The sequence below is a fragment of the Canis aureus genome, chromosome 6 (assembly GCF_053574225.1).
Source record: "Canis aureus isolate CA01 chromosome 6, VMU_Caureus_v.1.0, whole genome shotgun sequence".
Taxonomy (NCBI): Eukaryota; Metazoa; Chordata; class Mammalia; order Carnivora; family Canidae; genus Canis; species Canis aureus.
This window is the reverse complement of record NC_135616.1, coordinates 79,271,808-79,293,821: the sequence shown is the minus strand read 5'-3', so window position 1 is coordinate 79,293,821 and position 22,014 is coordinate 79,271,808. Positions and strand designations below refer to the sequence as shown.

At 63.1% G+C, this 22,014-nt stretch overlaps 1 protein-coding gene and 1 long non-coding RNA gene across 5 annotated transcripts; one reads left to right on the top strand and one right to left on the bottom strand.

The window, feature by feature from the left end:
- Positions 1 to 1,977: 1,977 nt before the first annotated feature.
- LAD1 (ladinin 1) lies at positions 1,978 to 17,544 on the top strand. 3 transcript variants are annotated; one of them, XM_077902439.1, is made up of 10 exons: positions 1,978 to 2,074; positions 10,628 to 10,765; positions 11,872 to 12,634; positions 13,183 to 13,287; positions 14,024 to 14,067; positions 15,409 to 15,481; positions 15,585 to 15,722; positions 16,007 to 16,093; positions 16,305 to 16,379; positions 16,649 to 17,544. In XM_077902439.1, the coding sequence occupies exons 1-10, from the start codon at positions 2,037 to 2,039 to the stop codon at positions 16,667 to 16,669; spliced, it is 1,482 nt and encodes a 493-aa protein (XP_077758565.1). In that variant the 5' UTR covers positions 1,978 to 2,036; the 3' UTR covers positions 16,670 to 17,544. The 3 variants fall into 3 exon arrangements, with proteins under 3 accessions (XP_077758565.1, XP_077758564.1, XP_077758563.1); XM_077902438.1 differs by lacking the exon at positions 1,978 to 2,074 and adding an exon at positions 4,425 to 4,498 and having other exon boundaries at positions 16,664 to 17,544; XM_077902437.1 differs by lacking the exon at positions 1,978 to 2,074 and adding an exon at positions 4,425 to 4,498.
- Positions 6,052 to 9,614, bottom strand: LOC144316492 (uncharacterized). 2 transcript variants are annotated; one of them, XR_013382471.1, is made up of 3 exons: positions 7,743 to 8,469; positions 7,160 to 7,403; positions 6,052 to 6,679 (listed from the first exon to the last, which is right to left on the bottom strand). It is a non-coding gene; the product is annotated as an uncharacterized LOC144316492 (long non-coding RNA). The 2 variants fall into 2 exon arrangements; XR_013382470.1 differs by having other exon boundaries at positions 7,160 to 9,614.
- Positions 17,545 to 22,014: the final 4,470 nt, after the last annotated feature.

Here is a 22,014-nt window from a genome sequence, read left to right as displayed (position 1 = left end):
AGCACATACCTCATTTACGTTTCCCTATTTCTCGAGTCATCTGCAAACCAACCTTCCGGCCTTTGGGTTTTTATATCCACAGAGAAGGTGCCTGATTGTGGATTTATAGACACCTGCCTGTGCCCTGGCTTCACGAGGTGTCCCTGAAGGCTTCAAATGGCTGGGAGTGTTTTTTTCTTCCTAAGGTGAGGTGCCACTACTGACCAGTCTTGGAAAGAACATTCCCCCGGGCCCCAGGGAGAGAGCTGGCTCCCGGGAAGCATCCAGGGACATACATTAGTATCCTGCCCTCTTGCTCCTCCCGTGGAAGAGCAGATGGCTCCAGGCCCCCCCTTGGCTTCTGTCCAAAACCTTCTGGGGCTTTGTCACCCTTAACACTGCTCACCCCCGTGCCGCCAACGCTCAGTGATTGACTCGTTGGATCCCCACAACCTGGGAGCCGAAGCATCACGTTTGCCACTACACAGAGGAGGAAACGAACGGGATTTGTCCCAAGTCACATGGCTCGTAAACAGCAGAATCCAAGCTCAAAGCCAGATCTCCAGGCTCCCAGTCCAGCTCTCGTGCCTTAAACCTCACGCCTCACCTCCTATGGCAAGAAGGAAGGCTCCCTGGAGGAGGGGGCGTTTTGGGATGGAGATGCCTTAGCCCTGTGCCTGGATTTCCAGGCTTCTGCTCTGCAGCTGTGAGCTCTCAGAGCTGGAGGGCACAGGGGTTGGGGGGGAGCCCGTCAGTCCTGGACCAGCGACAAGGGGCGGGGGGCAGGTGGGGAGCACCTCACCCCGGGGCTGCCTCTCACCTGTCTTACCCCTCTCGGAGCAGGAGCTGCGGCTGACCTTGCAGTTCTGACCCATGAGGGGAGATAAGATTCTCCAGGCTCAGGGATGGGCTGCGGCTCACCCACCTGAAGCTGGTTCCCGGGGAGGCAGCACCTGGGCCCCACTGCTCGCCCTGGGGACACCGTGGGAGCCAGGTGGGGCTGTGGGTGCCTGAGCTGCCTTAAGCCCCGCAGCCCCCCCCCCCACTGTGTGTACTTCTCCCAAAGCTGAGCCTCCTGGGCCCTCACCTGCCCGTTGGGCAGCCCCCAGCCAGTACCCAGAGTGAGGACAGCGCCTTTGACATCCTGGGGTTCATATGTGCTGAGTGGAATCTAGGAATCCCGTTGGGGAGCCCAGGCCCAGGGCGGGGGTGCCCAGCTTTTGGGGGTGTCCAGGCCTGGGATGGGGGTACCCAGCCATTGAGTGTGCCCAGCCTCGGGGTGGGGCGGTCCAGCCATCAGGGGTGCCCAGGCCCAGGGTGGGGGTGCCCAGGCCTGGGGTGTCCAGGCTTGGGGCGGGGGGTGCCCGGGGTGGGGGGGTGCCCAGGCCCGGGGTGGGGGTGCCCAGCTGTTGGTGGTGCCTAGCTGACCAGGGTGCCCAGCCATTGGGGGTGCCCAGGCTCAGGGTGGGGGTGCCCAGATGTGGGGGTGCTCAGGCCCGAGGTTGAGGTGCCCAGCCATCAAGGGTGCCCAGGCCTGGGGCGGGGTGCCTAGCTGTTGGGGGTGTCCAGGCCCGGGATGGGGGTACCCAGCCATCAAGGGTGTCCAGGCCTGGAGTGGGGGGCCCAGCCATCAGGGGTGCCCAGGCCCAGGGTGGGGGTGCCCAGGTTTGGGGTGGGGGGTGCCCAGGGTGGGGGTGCCCAGCCATCAAGGGTGCCCAGCCCTGGGGTGGGGGGCCCAGCCGTCAGGGGTGCCCAGGCCCAGGGTGGGGGTGCCCAGGCCCGGCGCTCCGACCTTCTGGGCCCAGGTGGGCGGCCCCGAGCTCGCTCCCCGCACCCCTGCCCGAGGAGGCGGCGCCGAGCTGGTCCGACGGGTTGGAGCAGGAAGTGCCCCGCCCTCGCCCGCGACCCCGCGCCGCCCCGTCCGTCGGTCCGTCCGCCCCGGCCGCTGGTGGGCGGGGACCCCTCCCGGAGGGGGCGGGGCGGGGCGGGGCGGGGCGGGGCCGCGAGCCCACCTGGCGGCGGGGAGGGCGCGCAGGTGCGGCGCGGGCGGCGGCGGCATGGCTGGCGGCAGGAAGGACTGGTCGGCGCTGTCCAGGTGAGCGCCCCGCCTGTCCCTCCCCGGGGCTCGGACGGAGGCCCCCGCGGCGCTGGGGGCGGCCGGAGGGGCCTGCGGGGGGGGTGGGGGCGAGGGGAGGGTGGGGGCCCGGCCCGAGGGCAGCCCCTGCCCGCCACACTGGCGGCTGGAGAGGGGGGCTCAGCCGCTCTGGGGAGGAGCAGGGGTGCGGGCCCCCCGGGGTGGGGTCGCAACAGGGGTCAGTGAATAGGGGCCGTTGGGCAACAGGCCCCCTCCCAGTAAGGGGGCTCACACTGAGTGCTGCGTCTGGGCTGGGCGACCTCAGGGCGGCTGCTGACCCCCCCCCCCCACCCCCCGTGCTTCAGTCTTTGTAGGCTGGTCTGTCAAAGGGTCGGGACCCTGGGCATCTTATCCCTGCCGCCGGACATTCTGTCAGGGTTGGAGGAGCCTGGGGTGTGGGGGGACTGCCCTGGTGGTAGCACCCCCACTGTGGCTGGGGGCCCCCGGGGACTCCTCCTGGAGCTACCCGCACCTCCCCTCAGACGTGTTCCGGGGAGCATCTTCATCTCCTCATCCCCCACCATCCCTGCCATATACACCCATTTTGCCCTCCAAGAAACTGAGGCCCGCGCAGTAGCTCAGAGCCGGATTCCTGCTCCTTTGAGCCCCAGGGTTAAGCCAAGTAGAAATTGTCCTTTTCGCCCCTCGCAGGTGGGCATTTGGAGGCCAGGGTGCTCCCCACGGGCGGGCACAGTGGCACCCTCCCCAGGCCTTCCCCATCAGGGCAGCTTTCAGGCATTCTCTGGGGCTCTAGGATCTCCCCCGCTCCCTCCAGAAGGGCTCAGAGCTCCTCCAGTGTCTCAGTCTCATCCTCCCGGGGCCCGGGGGGTGGGGGGGCACCTCCTCAGACCCTCAGGACCTCACTCTGCTCTGAGGCACGGCTGCCTGGTCTCCCCCATGGGGGGCCCAGGGGCTCTAGAGGGGATAAAGTAAGCCCCAAGGATGGAAGGAACTCGGTGCCCTGGAAGAAGGAACCTGGGCTGCCAGGGAGGCCGGACACACCCCAGGGAAGGTCTGCGCTGAGGGTGGGGCCGGGGGTCCAGACCTTGGACTCTGCATGTGGATCGGTGTGTGCAGGAGGGGTTGACGTGGGAGTGTGTTTGCTCGTAGGTGTGGGCCTATCTGCGCCCGTGGATGTGTGTTTACATGTGTGTGCGCAGGTGTATGTGCGGGTGAGCGCGTTTGTGGCCTGTGTGGGTGGCAGGTTCTTACGTTGCTGAGTCTGGGCCGTGGGAGGCCGAGGATGTTTGCTGTGAGTGTTTATTGAAGCCCTCCGTGGAGGGCATTGGGAGAAAAATGCAAACCACACACTCGGTGGTCAGGAGCTCACAGGCCGGCGGGACGCGTGTGACCTTGTGTCTGAGAGCGAGCCTGGATACGTACAGGGTGTGTGTGCTGGGTGGGCAGCTGGGCCGGAGAACTTTAAAAATGAGAACGGGTCTGGTCACAGCTTGTCCACGGCTCGGGTGGACATGTGGCTGCTGGGGTGGGGCCGGGTTCCCACGGACGGCCAGGGTGAGGGCCAGGAACGCCCTGGGGAACCAGTCCTGCCACGGGAGCCCCCGGCCTGCCCTCCCCGGCGGCCCCAGCCCCCGCAGAGCCCCGTGGGCAGACGCAGCTGCTGCCAACAGGCGCCGGGATGAGGCACCTGGAGCAGAGGACCGCTCCCGCTCGGCTCCCGGCGGAACGACAAGCCTCAGCGGGCAGGAGGGAAAGGGCTGTGAGTCACTGTCAACCGAGTCTCCCAGGCTGGGGAGGACGGTGATGAGGGTGTGACCGTGTGGCCCCCGGCAGGGCGCAGGTGGGGAGCGGGGGGCCAGCCTGCAGCCCATCCTTGGCGTGAAGTAGACATTCGGATCCTCGGCGTGAAGTAGACATTCGGACGCTCCGGCTCCGGGAGGGGTGGTGGTGGCAGCTGGCTGGCAGGGTGCCCTGGTCAGCGGCCTTGTCCCTTTCCTCCCGGGCCGGCCAGGTGAGGGTGAGGCTGGGCCGGGCCTGTCTGCAGGGGGTGAGGGGCGGGTCTGAGGGTGCCTGGGACTGAGCAGCCTGTGGTTAATCATTGCCCTGCCTGGGCCTCGGGCAGCCGTCCTGCCTCCCTGCGCTGCTCTCCGGTCCCCACGCCTGTCCCGAGACCGGCAGGGCTGAAAGGGACTCCGTCACTCCTCACCGTGACCCCTCGTTGTGTAGAAGCGGAGTCTGGGACCCGTGTCCCGCAGGGGCCGGAGACTGGCCCAAGGTCATACGGCCCGGCAGAGCTGGGCTCCCTTGTCTGTTCTTTGTTTCAAAAAGTCGCAGATCCTGCTCCCTGAGACCCAGGGTTCCACAGATGCTTCTGGGAGAGCCTTCCCACCCTTCACCTACTTTGACCAGAGCGGCTGAGTCTCGGTCTGTTTCTCGAGCTTGTTTTGAGGTCTCCCGTAGGGGGGCTCTTCCTTGGATCTAACTTCTCTCCCGCAGCTGTGTGAGTGCAGAATTGGGGGGCACAGCAACCATGCATGGAGGCGAAGAGAGGGGTGTGGTTGCCAAGTGAAGGCCTGGAGGTAGAGGAGAGGATTGGTGGCAAGGAGGGAGTGGGGGGCTAGGTGCCGCCTAGGGCTGTGGCATCCGCTGGTGAGAGCGGCGAGGCTTCGGCCGGTGAGCGGACCACTGGGCTTCCCCAAACCTCTTCTCGCCCAGGCTGCGCCCCGAGCTCTGGCCTGTCCTGGGGTGGGGAGTCCCACAAGGTTGGAGGCCCTCCCCAGGCTCCGCTTCTGCTTCCTCTGAACCCCTGCTGTTGGGCTGTCGGGGAGGTGGGCCTCGCCCTGGCTTGGGGCAGCCCTCCCGGGAGTCCGTCCTGGCGCTTGGAATTGTGGAGGGGATGGCTCTTGAGAAGCTGACCTCGGGTGGAATCTTCTTTTGTTTCTTTTGATTACTTGTGCTATCTTGGGATGGTGATTAGCCCCTGTGACCTTCCATTTCCTCACCTGTGAACTGGGGCTAACGCCACCTACCTCCAGGGGTGGTTGGGAGGTTTCACGTCACTGTTATTTGTAAAATACTTCAAACAGTGCCGGCCTCACGGCAAGCTCTCACGCGTTAGTGGCCTCACGTCTTGACTCTTTAATTTATTGACTACCGTGTTCAACAAACCCCAGCGTGCTCCTGAGTGTTCAGCACCGTTCTAAAGCCCGTGCTTATTTATTTATTATGGGGGTTTCACCAGCTGCACCTGCTGAGGTCCCTCTTGGAGCCTGACCCTTGCTCCTCCGGCCCCTGCAGTTCTAGCCGTTTCCTCATCTTATAAGCAAGAGTTCTTGGCAAGAACCTTCCTTCCCCAGGGTGGGGTGGTGGTAAAGGCGGTGGAGGTGAAGTGAGTCAAGTTCTACCGGGGGTTGAAAGCAGCCCCGTGATTCCTGGGCAGCAGGGGAGTGACCAAGTCATCTTGGCTGAACTGTGGGGTCATGGCCTAAAGCTGGTGGACGTTCAAGGACACCTGGGCCTCGCCTCCTGCCGATCCAGCCCTGAAGACCCCTGAGGGTTGGTGCTGGCCTGGGGAGTGAGGGGGGTGAGTCATTTCCGAGGAGACCAGGCCCTGGCAGGTCATACTCCATATATGGCCCCACTGGAGGATAAACAAATAAGCTGCTTCCCCCAGGGCTGAGAGGAGCGTGTGGGAACGGGGTTGCTCAGGACGGAGGAATCCTGGAGGCTCCAGCCCGGCCCAGCCGGGTGTGGTCAGGGGAGAGGAGCTTCCGGCTTTGTGGGGCACTTTACCCAGTGGAGGGACCCCTCAACTTTGGAGGGCAAGCGCTGGCCCCAGACTGTACAAAGGGGGAGGGGGTCAGTCCGGACAAAGAGAACCGAAAAGATGGCTCCGATGAAAGCCCGCTGAAGCTGGCATTTCCCAGGCTGATGGAGAAGGGCTCGTATTGAGGCCCCACGATCTTGACCGCAGACTATTTTATTATTTTTTTTAAAAGATTTTATTTATTTATTCATGAGAGAGAGAGAGAGGCAGAGACCCAGGCAGAGGGAGAAGAAGGCTCCACGCAGGGAGCCCGATGCGGGACTCAATCCCGGGTCTCCAGGATCACGGCCCAGGCTGAAGGCAACGCTAAACCGCTGAGCCACCTGGGCTGCCCGACCGCAGACCTTAAACGTGATTCCCGTAGGCCCTCACATGCCCCCGTGAGCTCCGTGTATATGGAGACCGGTCATTCATTCATTCGCCCGTTCAGCACACGAATCCATGAGCTCTCGTGAGCCGGCGGTAGCCGAGCAGTGGTGAGGCATCAGCCTGGCCCCTAACAGGTGGGCGGACTGCTCTGGGGGAGCCCCGATTTCCCCCTGCTTCCTGCTCCTCCTGGGCAAGGCTGGGGTTAGTGATTCCCCAGGGAGGAGGGAGCCCTGCACATCCGAGAGTCGCACTTGCTCCTTCCACCGTTGGCGCTCGGCTGTGCCAGGCGCCGGGGGATGCTGGAGATGAGAGCCGGCCTCCCCTGTGGGCCCTCCTCTCCCGCAGCACGACATCTTCACGCTTTGCTTGCAGGCTTCTCACACCCTCTCCACTCTCCTTCATTTGCGCTCCTTGAAGAAGAAAACAAAACCTCGTGTGTGTCTATTGTACGTAAGTTATACCTCAACGGAAAAGCCGTTCCTTGATTCCAAATTCTGCTCTAGGTACCGTCGCATTTTATTTGCTTCTCTTCTGATAAAACTTCTCCAAAGAGTTGCTGGTGCTCAGGGGTTCCTCCGTCTTGACTCCCATGCTCCCCTCGCTCATCTGGCCTGGCTCCGGCCCAGCCCTTGAGCTGCTCCCGGGGGGGACCAGGTGCCTCTGTGTTCACTACGCCAACCTGGCCCCCCACACCCACGGTCCTGGACCCGACCTCATTCCTCCCCCCGGCGGGGTTCCTCTGGTCTCTCTGACTCAGGACCTTGGTCTCCTTTGCGCCGGTGTCTTTTCACCCTGAACAGCCAGAAGCAGAACTTTTTCTCCCCCCACCCACCCCCACTGCCGACATCTCCCCAAGCTCCTTCCTCCCCGATCCTTCCCGTCTGACTTACAGCTCCAGGAATTGCTCAGGCCAGACGTCTGGAAATTTTCCTTGTTTCTTCTCTTTGTCTCCACCCTCATCCCCATGCAGTCCATCTGCAACTTCTCGGCTCTTGTCTTCAAAATGTGTCCCCAATCCATCTCTCTTTCCTCCTCTCGGTCACCACCGCAGTTCAGGCCAATGGAGGTCTCGCCGGGCCTCCTGATGGGAGGTGCTCTGTGTCCCCTGCCCCCTGCCCCCCTCAATTCTTCTTCCTTCAGTAGCCAGAGAGATTAAATCATAGTAGTCCTACATTCTATCGGGTCCCTCCTCTATGTGAAACTATCCAGTGGCTCTCCAGCACACCTGGATAAAACCCAGGTTCTTCCCCTGGTCATGAGGCCTTTTTCTCTGGCCTCCTCCCCGTCCAAGCCCCCTGTGGGCCATGCTGTGGCTCTTGGCCTTCCCTTTCCCTGAACACCCAGCTGTTGCACCCAGGGCTTCACCCTTGCTGTGCCCTCCTCCTGGGACCCCCTGCTCCCAGATCGGGCTCCTTCTCAGAGCTCTCCGGGAGGCCTCCCCTCCCAGGCACTGTCTCTCACATTACCCCTTACCTGGTTCTGTTGCCCTTGTGTCACTTCCTGACATCCTTTTGCTCACGCACCCATTTCCTGGCTCACTGACTACACACCCACCCCCTGCGATTTGTGCTTCTCGACGACGGGAAGGGCCCTGCCAGCTTCCTCTGCTGCGTCCCAGGAACTGTGTCCGGCTCGTAGTCAGGGCTCAAAAAATATTTGTTTGGTGAATATTGGATCAGCGTGACGTCCGACCTAGAAAACCAGATCGGAGCCATTGTGTGGTTCATCCTTCTCATTTTAGGAAGGAAAACGGGCGAAGAGGAAAAGCCGGGATGGGCTTGAGGGCAGGGGGAGTAGGCTGCTTTACAAGACGCTGCCTGGAGGAACCTTTCCTTGGAGGCCCCATAGATGCATTTCATATGCAGTTCTGTTGGTAAAATCCCTGGGTTTTCACGTGGTGGTTTTTTTTTCCTCCAGAAACATGTCTGTTCCTTAAATTGGGGCTTGGTTGCAGGGCGATATTGTGCAGGAGGGGAAGAGGCCCGGGGGGCTAGGGCTGGGCCAGGACTGGCTGGGCGAGCAGGTTTGACACCTGGCAGTGGCGCAGGGACGGCCTTACAGTAACTCTGGGAGGGACGAAGAGGCCTTTTAGAGACTCTTCCTATCTGTAGGCCCCAGGAACCCCTGGGGGAGTCGCAGGAGGGCTCCAGAGAGGGCTCTTCTGCTGACTCTCGAGGGGTGCTATTTCCAACCCAAATTTTCTCCCAGGGTGCTGGCTGCCCCCACCCCCACCTCTGGCCTCAGGCTTTTGGGCCCTCCCTTCCGCCTGGACTGCCAGTTTCTCCCCGCCCCCCATCACCTCTGTTGAAATCCCGTTTGCCCACCGAGACCCAGCCCTGGGTGCGTCTCCATGAGCCTTTCTTGATAACCTTGGCTTGCAGTAAGCATTCTCCCTCCTGCAGAGCAATTTCTGTGCTTTGGTTGGGGGAGTTACTGGGGGACACGCTCCTCTTTCTCACTAGGCCATAGGGTCTTTAGGGCAGGGACCCCACTTTGTTCTGTGAACCCCCAGTTCCTGACTTGCTGGCCCATTGCAGTTGCTTGGCAACGATGTATTTGCTCTTTGGTTAGGGTGGAAGGGCGGGTGGATGGAGGGTGGGGTGGGCTGGTGGCCGGGTGCATGGGAGGATGATAGGGCAGGTGGCTAAAGATGATTGGTGGGGGGCACCTGAGTGGCTCACAGTTGAGCGTCCGGCTCTTGGTTTCAGCTCAGGTCATGATCTCAGGGTCCTGGGATCGAGCCCCACGCTGGACTCCATGCTCAGTGTAGAGTCTGCTTGTCCCTCTTCCTCCCCCTCTGCTCCTCCCCCTGGTTGCTTGCTCTCTCTCTCAAATAATAAATCTTTAAAAACAAAAAACAAAAAGATGGGTGGGTGGGGTTGGGCAGGGAAATGGCGGGGAGTGATAGTGTTTGGATGGACAAGTGGCTGGATGAGTGGGGAAGGAGGGAAACCAGTGGGTGCCTGGCCGTGGAGTCCCCAACTGGTCCTGTGAATGCAGAGTGACTAGGAAGAGGAACCCATAGTAGAGTGTACGGCATCCCCTCGCTCCCCCACAAGTGAAAGCTGGTTCTAGAAGGTTAGAGAGGCTCAAAGAGCTCCCGAGATGGGAGGCAGGTATTGGAATCTTCTCCGGGTGTGATTGGTCTTATTTGTGGGTTCTCCCCCTCTGAGCCGCCGAGAAATCCCATGGGTTGTTGGGAAACTCGGAGAAAGTTTCTCTCTGATTGTCCATTGATGGATGTTACCTAAGAATCCAAGACCAAAAAGAAAAAGGAACTTGTCAAGGCAGAACTGTGCCCACCCTCCCGTGTTCCTAGGCACCCCTAGAGAGGGGGCCCCACATTCCCACTTTGGATTTCACGGTTAAGTCTAACCCAGGGGTTGTCATCTGAAGTGGTTTTGCCCTGCCCAGGGACATGGCAAAGTCAGGAGACATTTTTGGTTGTCACAACTGGGGTTAGGCTGGTGCTCAGGGGTCCAGTGGGTAGAGGTTGGGGTGCCGTTCAGCACAGCCCCTGCATGTGGAGTTGTCGGCCTGAAATGTCAGTGATGCCCAGGATGAGGAGCCCTGGTCCAATCCAAATCCTTTTAGTACCTTTAGCTGAAATTTAATAGGCATGTAATGTGAACCACAGGTGCGAACCACATTTAAAATCGTCAATTTTCGGGTCCCTGGGTGGCTCAGTGGTTGAGCATCTGCCTTGGGCTCAGGTGGTGACCCTGGGGTCCCAGGATCGAGTCCCACATCGGGCTTCCTGCATGGAGCCTGCTTCTCCCTCTGCCCGTGTCTCTGCCTCTCTCTCTGGGTCTCTCGTGAATAAATAAGTAAAATCTTTAAAAAAAATTGTCAACTTTCTGTAGATGACGTACTAAGAAAGTGAAAAGGAACAGGTGATCAATTTTAATAATATCTCATTTACCCAGTATACCCAAAATATTATTTCAATGTGTAATCCACATGCAGAATTACTATTTTTATTTAAAAAATTTTTTAAAAAATTATTGATTCCAAAGAGAGAGTTTGAGAGAGAGAGAGCGAACACAAGCAGGGGAGGGACCGGGGAGGGGGCGGGGAGGGCAAGCTCCCCTGGGGGCAGGGGACCCTGGGATCACCACCCGCCTAACCGACTGAGCCTCCCAGGTGCCCCAAATGCAGAATTCCTAATGAGATGTTTTGCAGTGTCTTTGGTATTGGGTGTTGGGGACATGCGTGTGTTGGAGCACACCCGGCTCAGCCCAGCCGCGGCCCCGGCCCAGGAACCTTGGCTCTCTCCTCCTGGCTCCGCAGGGGCCGCTTGGGAAGGGGGGCCCCGAGGTCTTGCGTGGGCTGCCCTGACGCTGTCCCCCACCCCGCAGCCTGGCCAGGCAGTGGACTCTAGAAGATGAGGAGGAGCAGGAGCGCGAGCGCCGGCGGCGGCACCGTACCCTGAGCTCCGCCACGGACGACGAGGCCCCCAGGCTCACCCAGAACGGAGACTCGCCGGCGGCCGAGAGGTGCTCGGGGCGGGGCGGGACGAGGCGCCACTTCCCCACCCTGGGTGCCAGGACGCACCCAGCTGCCCAGACAGACCAAGGACAAGGGGTTTGGCCGGCAGGGAGCTCCTCACCCCCCGAGCCGCCGCCACGCAGCCACCGCCACCCTCCGGGGAGCGGAACAGGCCGGACGGTGGCGCAGCCATGAGCCGGTCCTCGCAGGACCCCTGACTCGGGGAGAGGCCTGAAGCGACCTTGCAGGGGGAGGTACAGCTCCGAGAGGTGGCACGGAGCTCGGAGGCAGGGCCCGGCCTTGTCCCCATCTGTCTGCCCTGTGGCTCAGCGCTCTGCACAGGCTGCCTCCCTGCGACCCCGACCCCCGTCAACCCTGCTGAGGCAGGGACACGGGGCTACTCTTGCCACCTAGATTTCAAGGGTTACGAGGGAAAAGAAGTCCCCTGTGTGCAGGGGACTGGGCTGGGCACTCACGGAGAAGGAGTCTCATTTCACCCAGCTTGCAGATGTGGAAGTTGAGGCCCAGACAGCAAATCGCATGGAGGGCAGGGTGGTGAGGGAGGAAAAGAATGTCCTGGAGGCCGAGTGCTGCGGCTTCTGGACGGTCTCCCCATGTTGCGCCTGCTCCCATGGGTCCCCGAGAGAAGGGGGAGCAGGTGGGTGGCTGGGCTGGCCTCTGGGGCCAGCAGCCACATGACCGCAGTGCAGGGTGCTATGTCAGGGCTTTGGGTTCTCCTCCCAGTTCGCTATCTGTGTGACCTTTGGCACATCCCCGAAGTGTCTGGTCTTGAGCTGAGCTCTAAGGGCCAAGGGCGGGGGCGTTTATTCCTTCCGACCTCCAGCGCCCAGCGTGGGGCCTGACGCCTGGGAGGCAGCCAATGGGTCAGTGTTGGTTGCTGGGGTCTGAGCGTGGATGGGCTGGGCCTTGTGGGGGTTTATAAACTCGTTCAAAGCGCGGCGTGCTTTGTCCGGGGGGTTTCCCGGGAGCCCAACGTGTAGTCAAGTGGTGGTTGGCCGGGGAGCCCCCGGGCCCGGCCGCCCTGGCAGCGTCTCTCCCGCCTCTGGTGGCCTCTGAGCCTTACCTCGCCCCCGTCTCCCACCTTCCGGCCTAGGCTGCCGAGCGTAGAGGAAGCAGAGGTGCCCAAGCCACGAACTTCCGTCTCCAAGGACGAGGACGAGGATGAGGACGAGGACGTCCAGGCCATCCTCCGGACACGGCGGGAGCGGAGGCAGAGGCGGCAGGCGGTGGAGGCGGCCCAGGCCCCTGGCCAGCCGGAGGCAGGAGCGGGAAGGGAGCCCTCTGGCCCGGGGCAGGCCAAGCAGCAGCCCCTCGGCCCGAGCGGGGAGCAGCGGGGCCCCCGGGCCGGGGAGGACGAGAGCCCGGGGGGCCGGGGCTCAGCAGGCGGGAAGGAGGAGGTCTCGGGGAAGCCGGCTCTGCCAGAGAAGACGTTAGCACCTGCAGAGAGACTGGTCTCGGCGGAAGCGAGCCGCTCACAGGAGGCCCTGGGCCCCCAGAAGACGTCTGCGCCCGAGAAGAGAGCCACCCCGGAGAAGAAGCCCCTTCTAGAAAGAACAGGTGTCCCAGAGAAGCCGCCAGCCCCAGGGAAGACCTCAGACCCGGAAAGGAGACTGGTTTCTGAGAAAGCGTCGCTCTTTGAGAAGTCTCTGGCGTCGGAGAAGACCCCGGCCGCCGGGAGCAAGCTGGCGCCGAGGAGGGCAGGGGGGCAGCCGGCCTCGGGGGGGTGCCAGCCTGCGGGGCAGCGGGGAAGGGCCCTCCCCGACGAGAGCCCCCCGTCCTCGGCCGAGCAGGGGGAGCAGCGGGCGCCCGAGCCTCCGACCGCGGCTTCTTCGCGCCTCCCGCCCATCACACTGCAGGTTGGCGATGCCCCTGCCCCTCGCGTTCCGCTGCAGGCGGGCCCTGGCGCCCTGGCGCCCTTGTTTCCTGTCCTCTCTCCAGGACGCCAGCTCGGGCAGTTTCCTCTCCCTCCCTGCCTCTGGTCACTGTCAGAATAGGGGACCCTGAGGCGGGGCCAGGCTGCAGGCAGCTGGGAAGAGCCTCAGCTGTGTGATAGAGCCCCTGCACCCTGCACCCCTGCACCCTGCACCCCGCACCCCTGCACCCCGCACCCAGCCATCATCCAGGGCCTGGACTTCAGGGCTCCAGCAGCCTTTTGGGAAGCCTCAGGTCCTTGCAGAAGTTCTGCTGGAAAGCTCTGTGTGGTGGCCCGGCCCCACAGATGCGTGTCCGTCACCCCCACCGCAGAGGCGGAGGGCCAGGAGGCAGCAGGGGAAGGCATAGGACCGTTGTCTCCCCCCTTCCCTCCTGCGGTTCCTGGGGCGAGCCGAGCCTCATGGGGTTCCCCTGGCAGCTTGGGCTTTGGGCTACCGGGACCTCCCGTGTGACACTCCCTCCCCCCGCCCAGGTGAAAATCCCCAGCAAGGAGGGAGAGGTGGACACTCTCTCGCCCACCCAGGCTACCTACAGCAGCTCCCTCAGACGCTCCAGCCCCAGGACCATCTCCTTCCGGGTGAGCGCCCGGGGCGCTGGAGGGCAGGCCGGGGAACCAGCGTTTGTTGCAGCATCAGGGCCCTAGGTTAGGTGGCAGGTGGGTCCTTGGGATGGAGAGGGGCTTTGGCCTTGGGAGGCCCAGAGTCCAGGACTCGGCGCTCAGAGGGCCGAGCAGCCCCACCTAGTGGGCAGGGCCCGAGCTGCAGGAGGGGGGCCGGCAGGTTCAGCGGGGCTCAGGGGCGGCCAGGCCTGCCCTCACCGGGTCCCCATCCCATCCGGAAGGCTGGCGCAGGCGAAGGGTGGGCGCTGGAGCGGCGGGGCCCGCCTGCACCTCCCTGCTCTGCCTCTGCCCCAGGGGTCCCCGTTGTGCGGGCCGGGCCTCTCCGCTCACCCTCTGGGGTTCATGCTCAGTGTCTGGTTTGCGGCTGACTGTGCCTTGTGTTGCTGTCGTGCGCCAGGCCCTGGGGAGGAAGTGGGGGGCCTGCCGTTGACCAGGGCTGGTCCCTGCAGCGGGGAGGCAGGCGGGGAGACAGCTGGGTGCCGTGGAGCTGGTGGTGGGGCCACGGAGGGCTTCTGACCCAGCCTGCTGGGTGGGGGCCTGTGTCTCCCCGGACAAGAGGAGGAGGTTTGGTTGGGGGGTAGGAGGAGGACGAGGAGGTGGAGGAGGCGTATTCAGAGAGCTGAGCCCTTCCCTGGTGCAGGGCCCTGGCTTCCTCGGGAGTCTCACTCATCACAGCCTTTCCTTCTTGTTTCAGATGAGCCCCAGGAGAGACAACCCAGAAACAACGTTGACCCGCAGGTCAGTGACCGGGAGGCTCTGGCCTGGTCTGGTCACGTTCAGCCTGTGTTTGCTGAGCGCCTGCTACGTGCCCTTCCGGGCGGTGCCACAGGGCACCTGAGGGGAAGGCGCCGTCCTTGGCCAGGGCTCCGGGTCTGCAGGGCGATGGGATTGACGCGGGGATGGAGGCCCAGTGAGATGAACAGGGAGGGAGAGGAGAGCCTTTTGGAAGGAGGCAGGGCTTGGGTGGGGGGCTCTGCAGGCGGAGGGAGTCGGGGTGCAGAGCCCTGCAGGAGGGGGAGGGGGAAGCCTCTGCTTTAGCAGGCCTGGGAATCTGCATGTTCCAGGAGCACCCCTGTGCCCCATAATTTTGATGCAAGTAGTTTGAGGACTGTGTTTTGGAAAAAAAAAAAAAGAAGAAGAAGAAAAAAGGAAATAGGGCCTGAAAAGCAGTTGTGCTCGTGTATTAGGAGTTTCATGCACTCGTGCTGTGTCCCATCTGCCCTTAAATGTTTGTGGAGGCGGACTGTCCCGGGCGAGGGCTGGGGTGATGGGGGCGGCCAGGGGGTACGCAGACGAAGGAGACGTGGCTGCCACTTTCCAGCACCTCACATCAGATGGTTAATCATGCAGGAGCCCCCCCATCCCTCACCCCCGCCCCAACCCAGCAGGGAGGTACAGGGACAGGAATGTGGCCCCGAAGTGGCTGCAAAAAGCCCAGCCTGCGGGAGCCGAAGCGATTGACTTCCAGTTGGGACTTGAAATAGGGGGAAGAGCACAAGTAAAGGCACAGGTGTGAAAAGCGTGAGGTGTCTGGCTAACTGGCCGTGAGCACGTGGAGAAAGGGGTCGCGGCGGTGGGGACGCTGGTGTCGAGAGGGGAGGCGGGAACCAGGCCGCGGCGGTGGGGACGCTGGTGTCGAGAGGGGAGGCGGGAACCAGGCCGCGGCGGTGGGGACGCTGGTGTCGGGAAGGGAGGCGGGAACCAGGCCGCGGGAGCCTGTGCCCTGCCTGGGAGTTTGGTCCCTGCCCTGGGGCCGAGAGCCTTGAGCTGGAAGGACAGGATGGGCTTGTCTGGGGCCTGAGTGGCCTGGTGGCAGTGTGGGGAGAGCCTGGGGTGGCAGGCGGTGCTGGGGAGGGCGGGGTCCGGGAGACAGAAGGTTGAAGTGCCCGGACCAGGGGGGGGATGGCAGGCGTCTCTGGGGAGGGGAGGAAAGGTCTCCGGGCGTTCCGGTCCGAGTCACCGTAGTCCAGTTCGGTGACGGGGGCCGTGTTCTGCGTGGCCGCAGGCCGGGTGGGTAGGGCTCGGGGCGGGCTGAGGCCGGGGTCTCAGCTGCCCTGTCCTCTGTCCTCCGTCCCGCAGCGCCAGCATGAGGCTCCCGGCTGGCACGGCCAAGCTGGGGGAAAAGCTGGAGAGATACCACACGGCTGTCCAGGTGGGCAGGGCTCTGTGGGGGCGCCGGGGGGCCCGAGCAGCCTGGGCGCCGAGGCCCGAGCGCCTCTCCTGCCCGGTCAGCCGTCTGTGTCCTCTCTTCCCAGAGATCCGAATCCGTCAAGTCTCCGGGCTCGTCCCGCGCGGAGTTCTTTGTGGCACCCGTGGGCGTAGCCAGCAAGCGCCACCTCTTTGAGAAGGAGCTGCTGGGCCAGGGCCGCGCGGAGGTGGCCTCCGGCCGGAAGGTGCGCCCTCGGGCCTCCCGACGCAGAGCCGGACCCTGGGGGGTTCGTCTCCGTAGCTGCGGGCGCAGCGCTGGTCGGGGGGGTTCCCGGACACTCGTGGCCCGTGCTGAGTGGGCCTGGGAGTGACGGAGAATCACGTCCCTGCACCCGGGCCTCCCGAGCGCCCTGCTGTAGCCGGCAGCCCCAAGCCCTGAGCCCCGAGCCCCAAGACGTGAGCCCCAACCCTGAGACCCGAGCCCTGAGACGTGAGCCCCGAGCCCTGAGACATGAGCCTTTCTCTTCAGGAGAACCTGAAGCTCTCGGGGGTGGTAACATCGAGGCTCAACCTGTGGATCAGCAGGACCCAGGAGTCTGGAGAGCAGGACCCCCAGGTACCCTGTCCCTCCCTGAGCCTCATGCACGGGCCCTGCTCGGCATCATAACCTGGGTCTGGGGGGGTGGGCGGGGGTTCCCAGGCAGGGAGCCCATGGAGAGTTGGGGGGCTGGGGCTGTTGCCAGGAGGAGTGGGGCTGGGGACCCCAAGGCCCCCTGCACGCTGCCTCAGGCTGCCGCCCTCCCACCCACACTGATGTCCCCAACCAGGAGGTGGGGAAAGAGTCGGTGGTAACAAAGAGGACCCAGTGGGGACGGAAAGCAGACTCGTCCCTGGACGCCGAGGTGAGGGGCAGAGGGGGGCTGCCCTGGGGAGACCCCCCCGCCCGGGCGCGTCATGCCGGGACCCAGAATGCCCTGCTTCTGCTCTCCAGCTGGTTGGACCCAACCTCGGGGACACTGGCTGAACCCCCGGGCCGGCCCCTCTTTCCCCACAACTCTGCAAAGCCCCAAGCCCCTTCAACAAGGGGTTTTGGGGTTTCTGGCCAGCGCGGCTGTGGGCCGGGGCCCAGGGAGGCCGTCCTGCCCAGAGACCCCCTTGTCTTTCCTGACAGACGTCTGCCCCGCAGGTGTGATGGGCGCTGCCAGGACAGACCCCGCGAGCCTGCCCCCCGCCGCCTTGCTCCCTCTCTGCCTCTGGCCCAGGGCCAGGAGTGTCGGGGGTGGCCAACGCCTCCTTCCTGGCCGAGCGCCCCCTCGCCCCTCTGCACCGGCACATCCGGGACCCAGGCTGGCGCAGGGCCCAGCACCCAGGGTGGCCTCCGCACCAGGCCGAGGTGGCTGCCGGGACCTGCTCATCCAGGGCCGTGCACTGCTGTCTCCCTGAGCTCAGGGTCCCCTCTGCGGCCTCCCAGCAGGTGCCTCCCCGTGCCTGTGACGTCGCTGCCTCACCGAGGCCTGGGCGTGCACACCTGGGCCCCGGGCCGCCCGGCGGACGGGAGCCCCTGCACCTGCCCTGCGCCCCGGAGCCCTGCTTTGATTTCCTCTCCCGTCTTGGGCTGCGGCTCAGGCCCGGAGCGTGGGGCCCTTTCTGTGCACCCCTTCACCCTCCTGCTGCAAAAGCTGTTCTCAGGAAAGAGCTGATAAACTCATTCACTGCATCCTGCCTGGGGATTTGCTTTCCAGCAGGGTCATCGGGGGCGTGTGAGGACGATGGTTGTGACTGGACGGCGGGGGGGGGAGGGTCAGCCCCCTCTTTCGATCACGTGGAGGTGAGCTGCCCTCCATCCCGGCAGGGTGACTGCACAGGGCCACGCGCCTGCCGCGCTCCCCCAGTGCCTTCTCCCCACGGCCCTCCTGTACCCCCCGAGGTCATGGCCCATGTGAGCGTGGAGGATGCTGAGCTTTATGAGAATCTAGGACAAACCCAAGTCAGTCAGTCTGGTGCCACCCCTTAGTGCTGTAATCAAAAGAACAAAAAGTAAATTGTGTGTGTGTGCGTGTGTATGTGTACATGTGTATGCGTCCTGTATGTCCATCACGCACAGATACAGTCTATACCCCTGCACACGTATATGCTCTATTACACACACATATGCATTTTTTTCCCATTTGAATTTGATGAGAACATTTCTTCCTTTTTTTGTTTTTTTTTTGTTTTAAAGATTTTATTTACTTATTCATGAGAGACACAGAGAGAGGCAGAGACCCAGGCAGAGGGAGAAGCAGGCTCCTGTGGGGAGCCCGATGCAGGACTCGATCCCGGGACCCCGGGGTCACGCCCTGGGCTGAAGGCAGACGCTCAATATCTGCATCTCGGGAAGCAGACCCAGGCGTCCTGAGAACTTTCCTTCCTAACTGACTGCTCTGGTTTTACCCAGAGCCAGCTGGGGACGTAGGGGAGAATCAGAGCCCTGCCCACTTCCCCTTTGTCCCCCGTCCCCAGGTTTACCTGGAAAACCCCAGAGTTTCTCAGAACATAGCCCTGAAGGGCATCACCAGGTCTCAGTTCCCCAACTTCTGGGCGACGACCAGCCTCATCCCAGCCCCTGTGATGGACAGCGAGGCTCCTGTCTTGGTCCTTGGGTCCAGGGGACAGAAGGCCCTTAGGACCCCACTGGTGCAGGCCCCACAGTGACCCCAGGCTGGCCCATCTTCGGCTGGTGGGTCTCCTGTCTCTGGTCCCTTGCCTGTGCTGAGCAACAGACGGTGGGACCTGGAGGCCCCACCCTGCACCCCACGGACTCCCCCAAGGCCTGGAGCTTTTGCCAGTGCTCCACTCCTAGAATTTGAGGACAAAACCAGGGGCAGGGGGAGGAGTGTGATGAGCACTGCCCAGAGACTTAAAAGGGCCTGCTGGGAACTCAGGGTTCAAACAAGGACTAGGACTTTTGGGTGCTCGTGTTCTAAACTTTGGAAAGTCCCCTGGCAGGTGAACTTGTTCTGCAGGCAATGTCCTCACATAGACCTTTCTGGGGAGAGGCTCCCAGAAACCCTCCTCCAGAGCATGGCTGGCTCGGTCCTGGGTGTCTGGGGTGTCCTGGCAGCTGCTTCCACAGGTTCATGCCTGCGTCACCCCCCCCCGCCCCGGGGGTGACCAAGGACAGGCTGCAGGGTGGTGTTGGGGACGGGACCCCGTGACTCCCTGCCCTTTGCATTCATGCATCCCCCATATAGGCCTTGACCTCATTCCTCACGCAACAAGGAGACAATTCCGTGCACACAATGATCTCCACGGGGGACCAGTGTGAGGACCAAGTGCAGCAGGGTGGCGACTGGGTGGCTTCGTGGGCAGGGGTGGGCTCTGGGAGGAGGTGATGCTGAGCACCCTCTGGAGACAGAGCAGGTCCCCCTACCCTGATACCGACCACTGCTTGCCCCATCTACCCTGCTGTCCTGATGTCCTTGGGACCCACATGTGCCCTGCTCTCTGTGGGTCCTTAAACGTGTAGGCAGTCTTCCAGTGTGTACTGCTTCCAGTAAGACCCGGGGCGAGCACCATCTCCGTTTTCTCTTCCCTTCTACCGTTAGCACTAGGAGGTAACTCGAGCTATTTGCAAGGACCCAGCACCCGTGACAGGATGGGAGCAACCCTGCCCTGTCCAGGTGTGACTGTGGGAAGTGGCTGGACTCTAATCTGCATTAAATCCCTGCTTTGGAACAGTTGGTAAAAGCCTCACATGGTCCAAGAGCGTCAAGAACCTACGGGATTTTTCTCGGGCTCTGTGGTGATTTAGGTGCCCGGGGACCTCCCAGGCAGCTGTGCAAACGACGGCCCGTTTGAAGGATTGTTGGGCTTACAAAGAACCATAATCCAGTGGAAGTGGCTCAAGTTAAGGGAAGGTCTAAGACAGGCCGTTGCTAAATTGCGGGAGATTCCAGGCCAGGACACCAAGCAAGGCTGCACCCCGGTGGGCTAGACGGGAGAGCGGGACCAGAATGCTTTTCCTCCATCTCTCTCGGGACCGCCTAGTTGCCTCTGCTCCTCTGTCAATCTGCTCCCTTCACCTGCCCCTCTCCGCCTCCTCTCTGCTTGTCTGCAGTCCTCCCCCAGGAAGACTGCAGGGTGGTCCTCCCCCAGGAAGGCTGCAGGGTGGTCCTCCCCCACGGAGGCTGCAGGGTGGTCCTCCCCCAGGCCACGGGAGGGTAGACATGGGGCCTCAGCCTGCCCTGTTGCATGTGCCACAACGTGGAGGACCACATGGGGGATGAGCCCGGAGGCGGCCACTGGGAGCGTGGTGGGGGGGACGGTTTCAGCTGAGCCCACGGGGCAGCGTGGCAGCAGAAGGTGGAAGTCCTGCCTTCTGTCCAGAATGGTGGCGGCGGGCACCTGAGGGCCGTCCAGGACCGGGGGGGCGTGGGTACGGGGTCAGGAGGGGAGAGGAGGAGGAATGGGGAGGCTGGCCCTCTTCACCCATGGAGAAACAGGGGTGTGTGTCCCTGATGGGCAAGATGTGGGGGGCCGGGGCTTCGAGCTGGGGGCGCGGGGCGGCGTGGCGGGCCCGGAGGAGGGGCGTTCCTTCTTCGGAGGTGGGACAGAGGCTTCGAAGACTTGGACACATTGAGGGGGAGGCTCAGCTCCGACCCACTTTCCCCCTCCGTTTCCATCACGTATCGCGCCCCACGACATCCGGGCCACCGTGCCAGGGGCTGTGGACATAAACGTGCGAGCAAACCACAAGCCCCCGGGGCCTGGCCTGCGGATCCTACAGCACATCATGGTCCCATAGGGCTCGTCTTCAGGCCTACGGACAGCTGCAAGGGGGAGCCAACTTCACCAGTCCTCATGGCCCCTCAAACTGCCCAGAAGTTCTACTTGTATCTCACCTTCTGTGGCAGCCCTAGCCCCTTCCCAGGGAGGAGAGGGCTTGTCCCCTGGCTCTGGGGGGCGTGCAGAAGACCCACGTGGCGCGTGTCCCCACTGAGGCCTGCGGAGCCTGCCCGCTGGGCAAGGCCGCTCGGCCCAGGGAAGCAGCCAGGAGCCTGGAAGACGCCCTCCCCGCAGCGTCATCGTAAGTGGAGGTGCAGGTCGCCCTTCCGTGTGCCCCACAGCCTGGCCCGGGGACTCGTGAGGCGCCTCGGGGTTGCCCGGTGCCCCGGCCCGCTCCCAGCCTGCCTTCCCAGGACTGCGCCTCTGGCATCTGCTTTATCGGGATTCTCGAGAGGGACAGCTGGCTTCTGTTACATGCCTGCTCCCCACTCCGTTCCTGCCTATCTGCTCCAGTTTTAAATAGCTTATCTGAGCAGCTGGACAACCACATGGGCTTATATGGCGTGGGGTGCATGTTCCTTGAGCCCTGTCCCCGGCACCTGCCAAAATAGCAGCCAACACCCCCCGCGCCCCCACTCGTCCCGCCGCACATTCCTCCCACCGCGGGTTGGCTCACCGGGCCCAGCCCACAGGCCTGCTTAAAGCCTCTCGGTCCCCTGCCCTCGCCCAGTCCCTGCTGAGGCTCAGTGGATCGCGGTGGCTCCCGGTTGGAGGTAAGGCTCGGGACGGGGAGAGCAGTGAGGTGGGGACCGGCCTGTGCCCACAGCCTGCCTGAGTCCACACCAGAATTGCGAGCCGTCCGCCTTCCCCCTGAGAAGAGGCCGCCCTATAGAGGCGGCGTCGCAGGGATCGGACTCCCAAGACGAACACAGTAGGGCTGCAGCGGCCCGTGCTGGAGATTAGAGACTTAAGTTGGAGCCCCAGACCTGCCACTAAAGATACCGCGTGGCTGGAAAGTCTTGGGTGAGAACCTTCCCCTCCCTGGGCCTCAATTTCCTCACCCGTAGGACGGACGAGGTGGGTGCCGGGCCCCTGCGTGCTCTAAAGACGGCGAAGCTCTAACCAACAGGGTCTCCCCCGGATTGTCGGGTCCCACCCCTCACGTCCAGGCCCAGGGCCCCCTGAACCTTCCAGGCAGGTCCTTGTTTGACTTCCGAGCCCAGCCCGGCTGTGTTCCTATCAGTCACGATGGTGCTGGTGCAGCTCTCATCCCCGCCACTCCCCCAATTTGGAAAGTGTCCTGGAAGCCCTGAGAAGGGCACCTGTGCAGAGGCAGGCAGGGGCCGCGGGCACCTCTGCAGGCGGACGGGGGACCTTCATCGGACTTCCCTCCCCAGGGAAAACGTGCCGCCAGGCAGCATTTGGGGGGCTGACGGGGAGATGCCTGGATAAGAGCCTCTCATGGGGTGTGAGGCCAGCTGCGGGGGTTCGCGTCCAGCTGCCCCGTGCCCCCGCTGTCTCCGCAGCAGGCCCTGTAGGGACAGACCTTGCCCCGGCTTGATGTTCAGCTTCCCCTGGGCCGGCGGAGCAAATACCTAGGGAGGCGATTGCCCGGAGTGAGGAATTTCAAAGCACATTCCAGGCCCTGTGCTATTGGGAAGCCACCTGACCTCCAGAATTCCTCCTCCGACCGTGTCTCACTGTCTCACGGGGTGAGCCCTCCTCTCTGGGCACAAGAGGAATCTGAGGGGCTCAGGTTACGCACGGCCC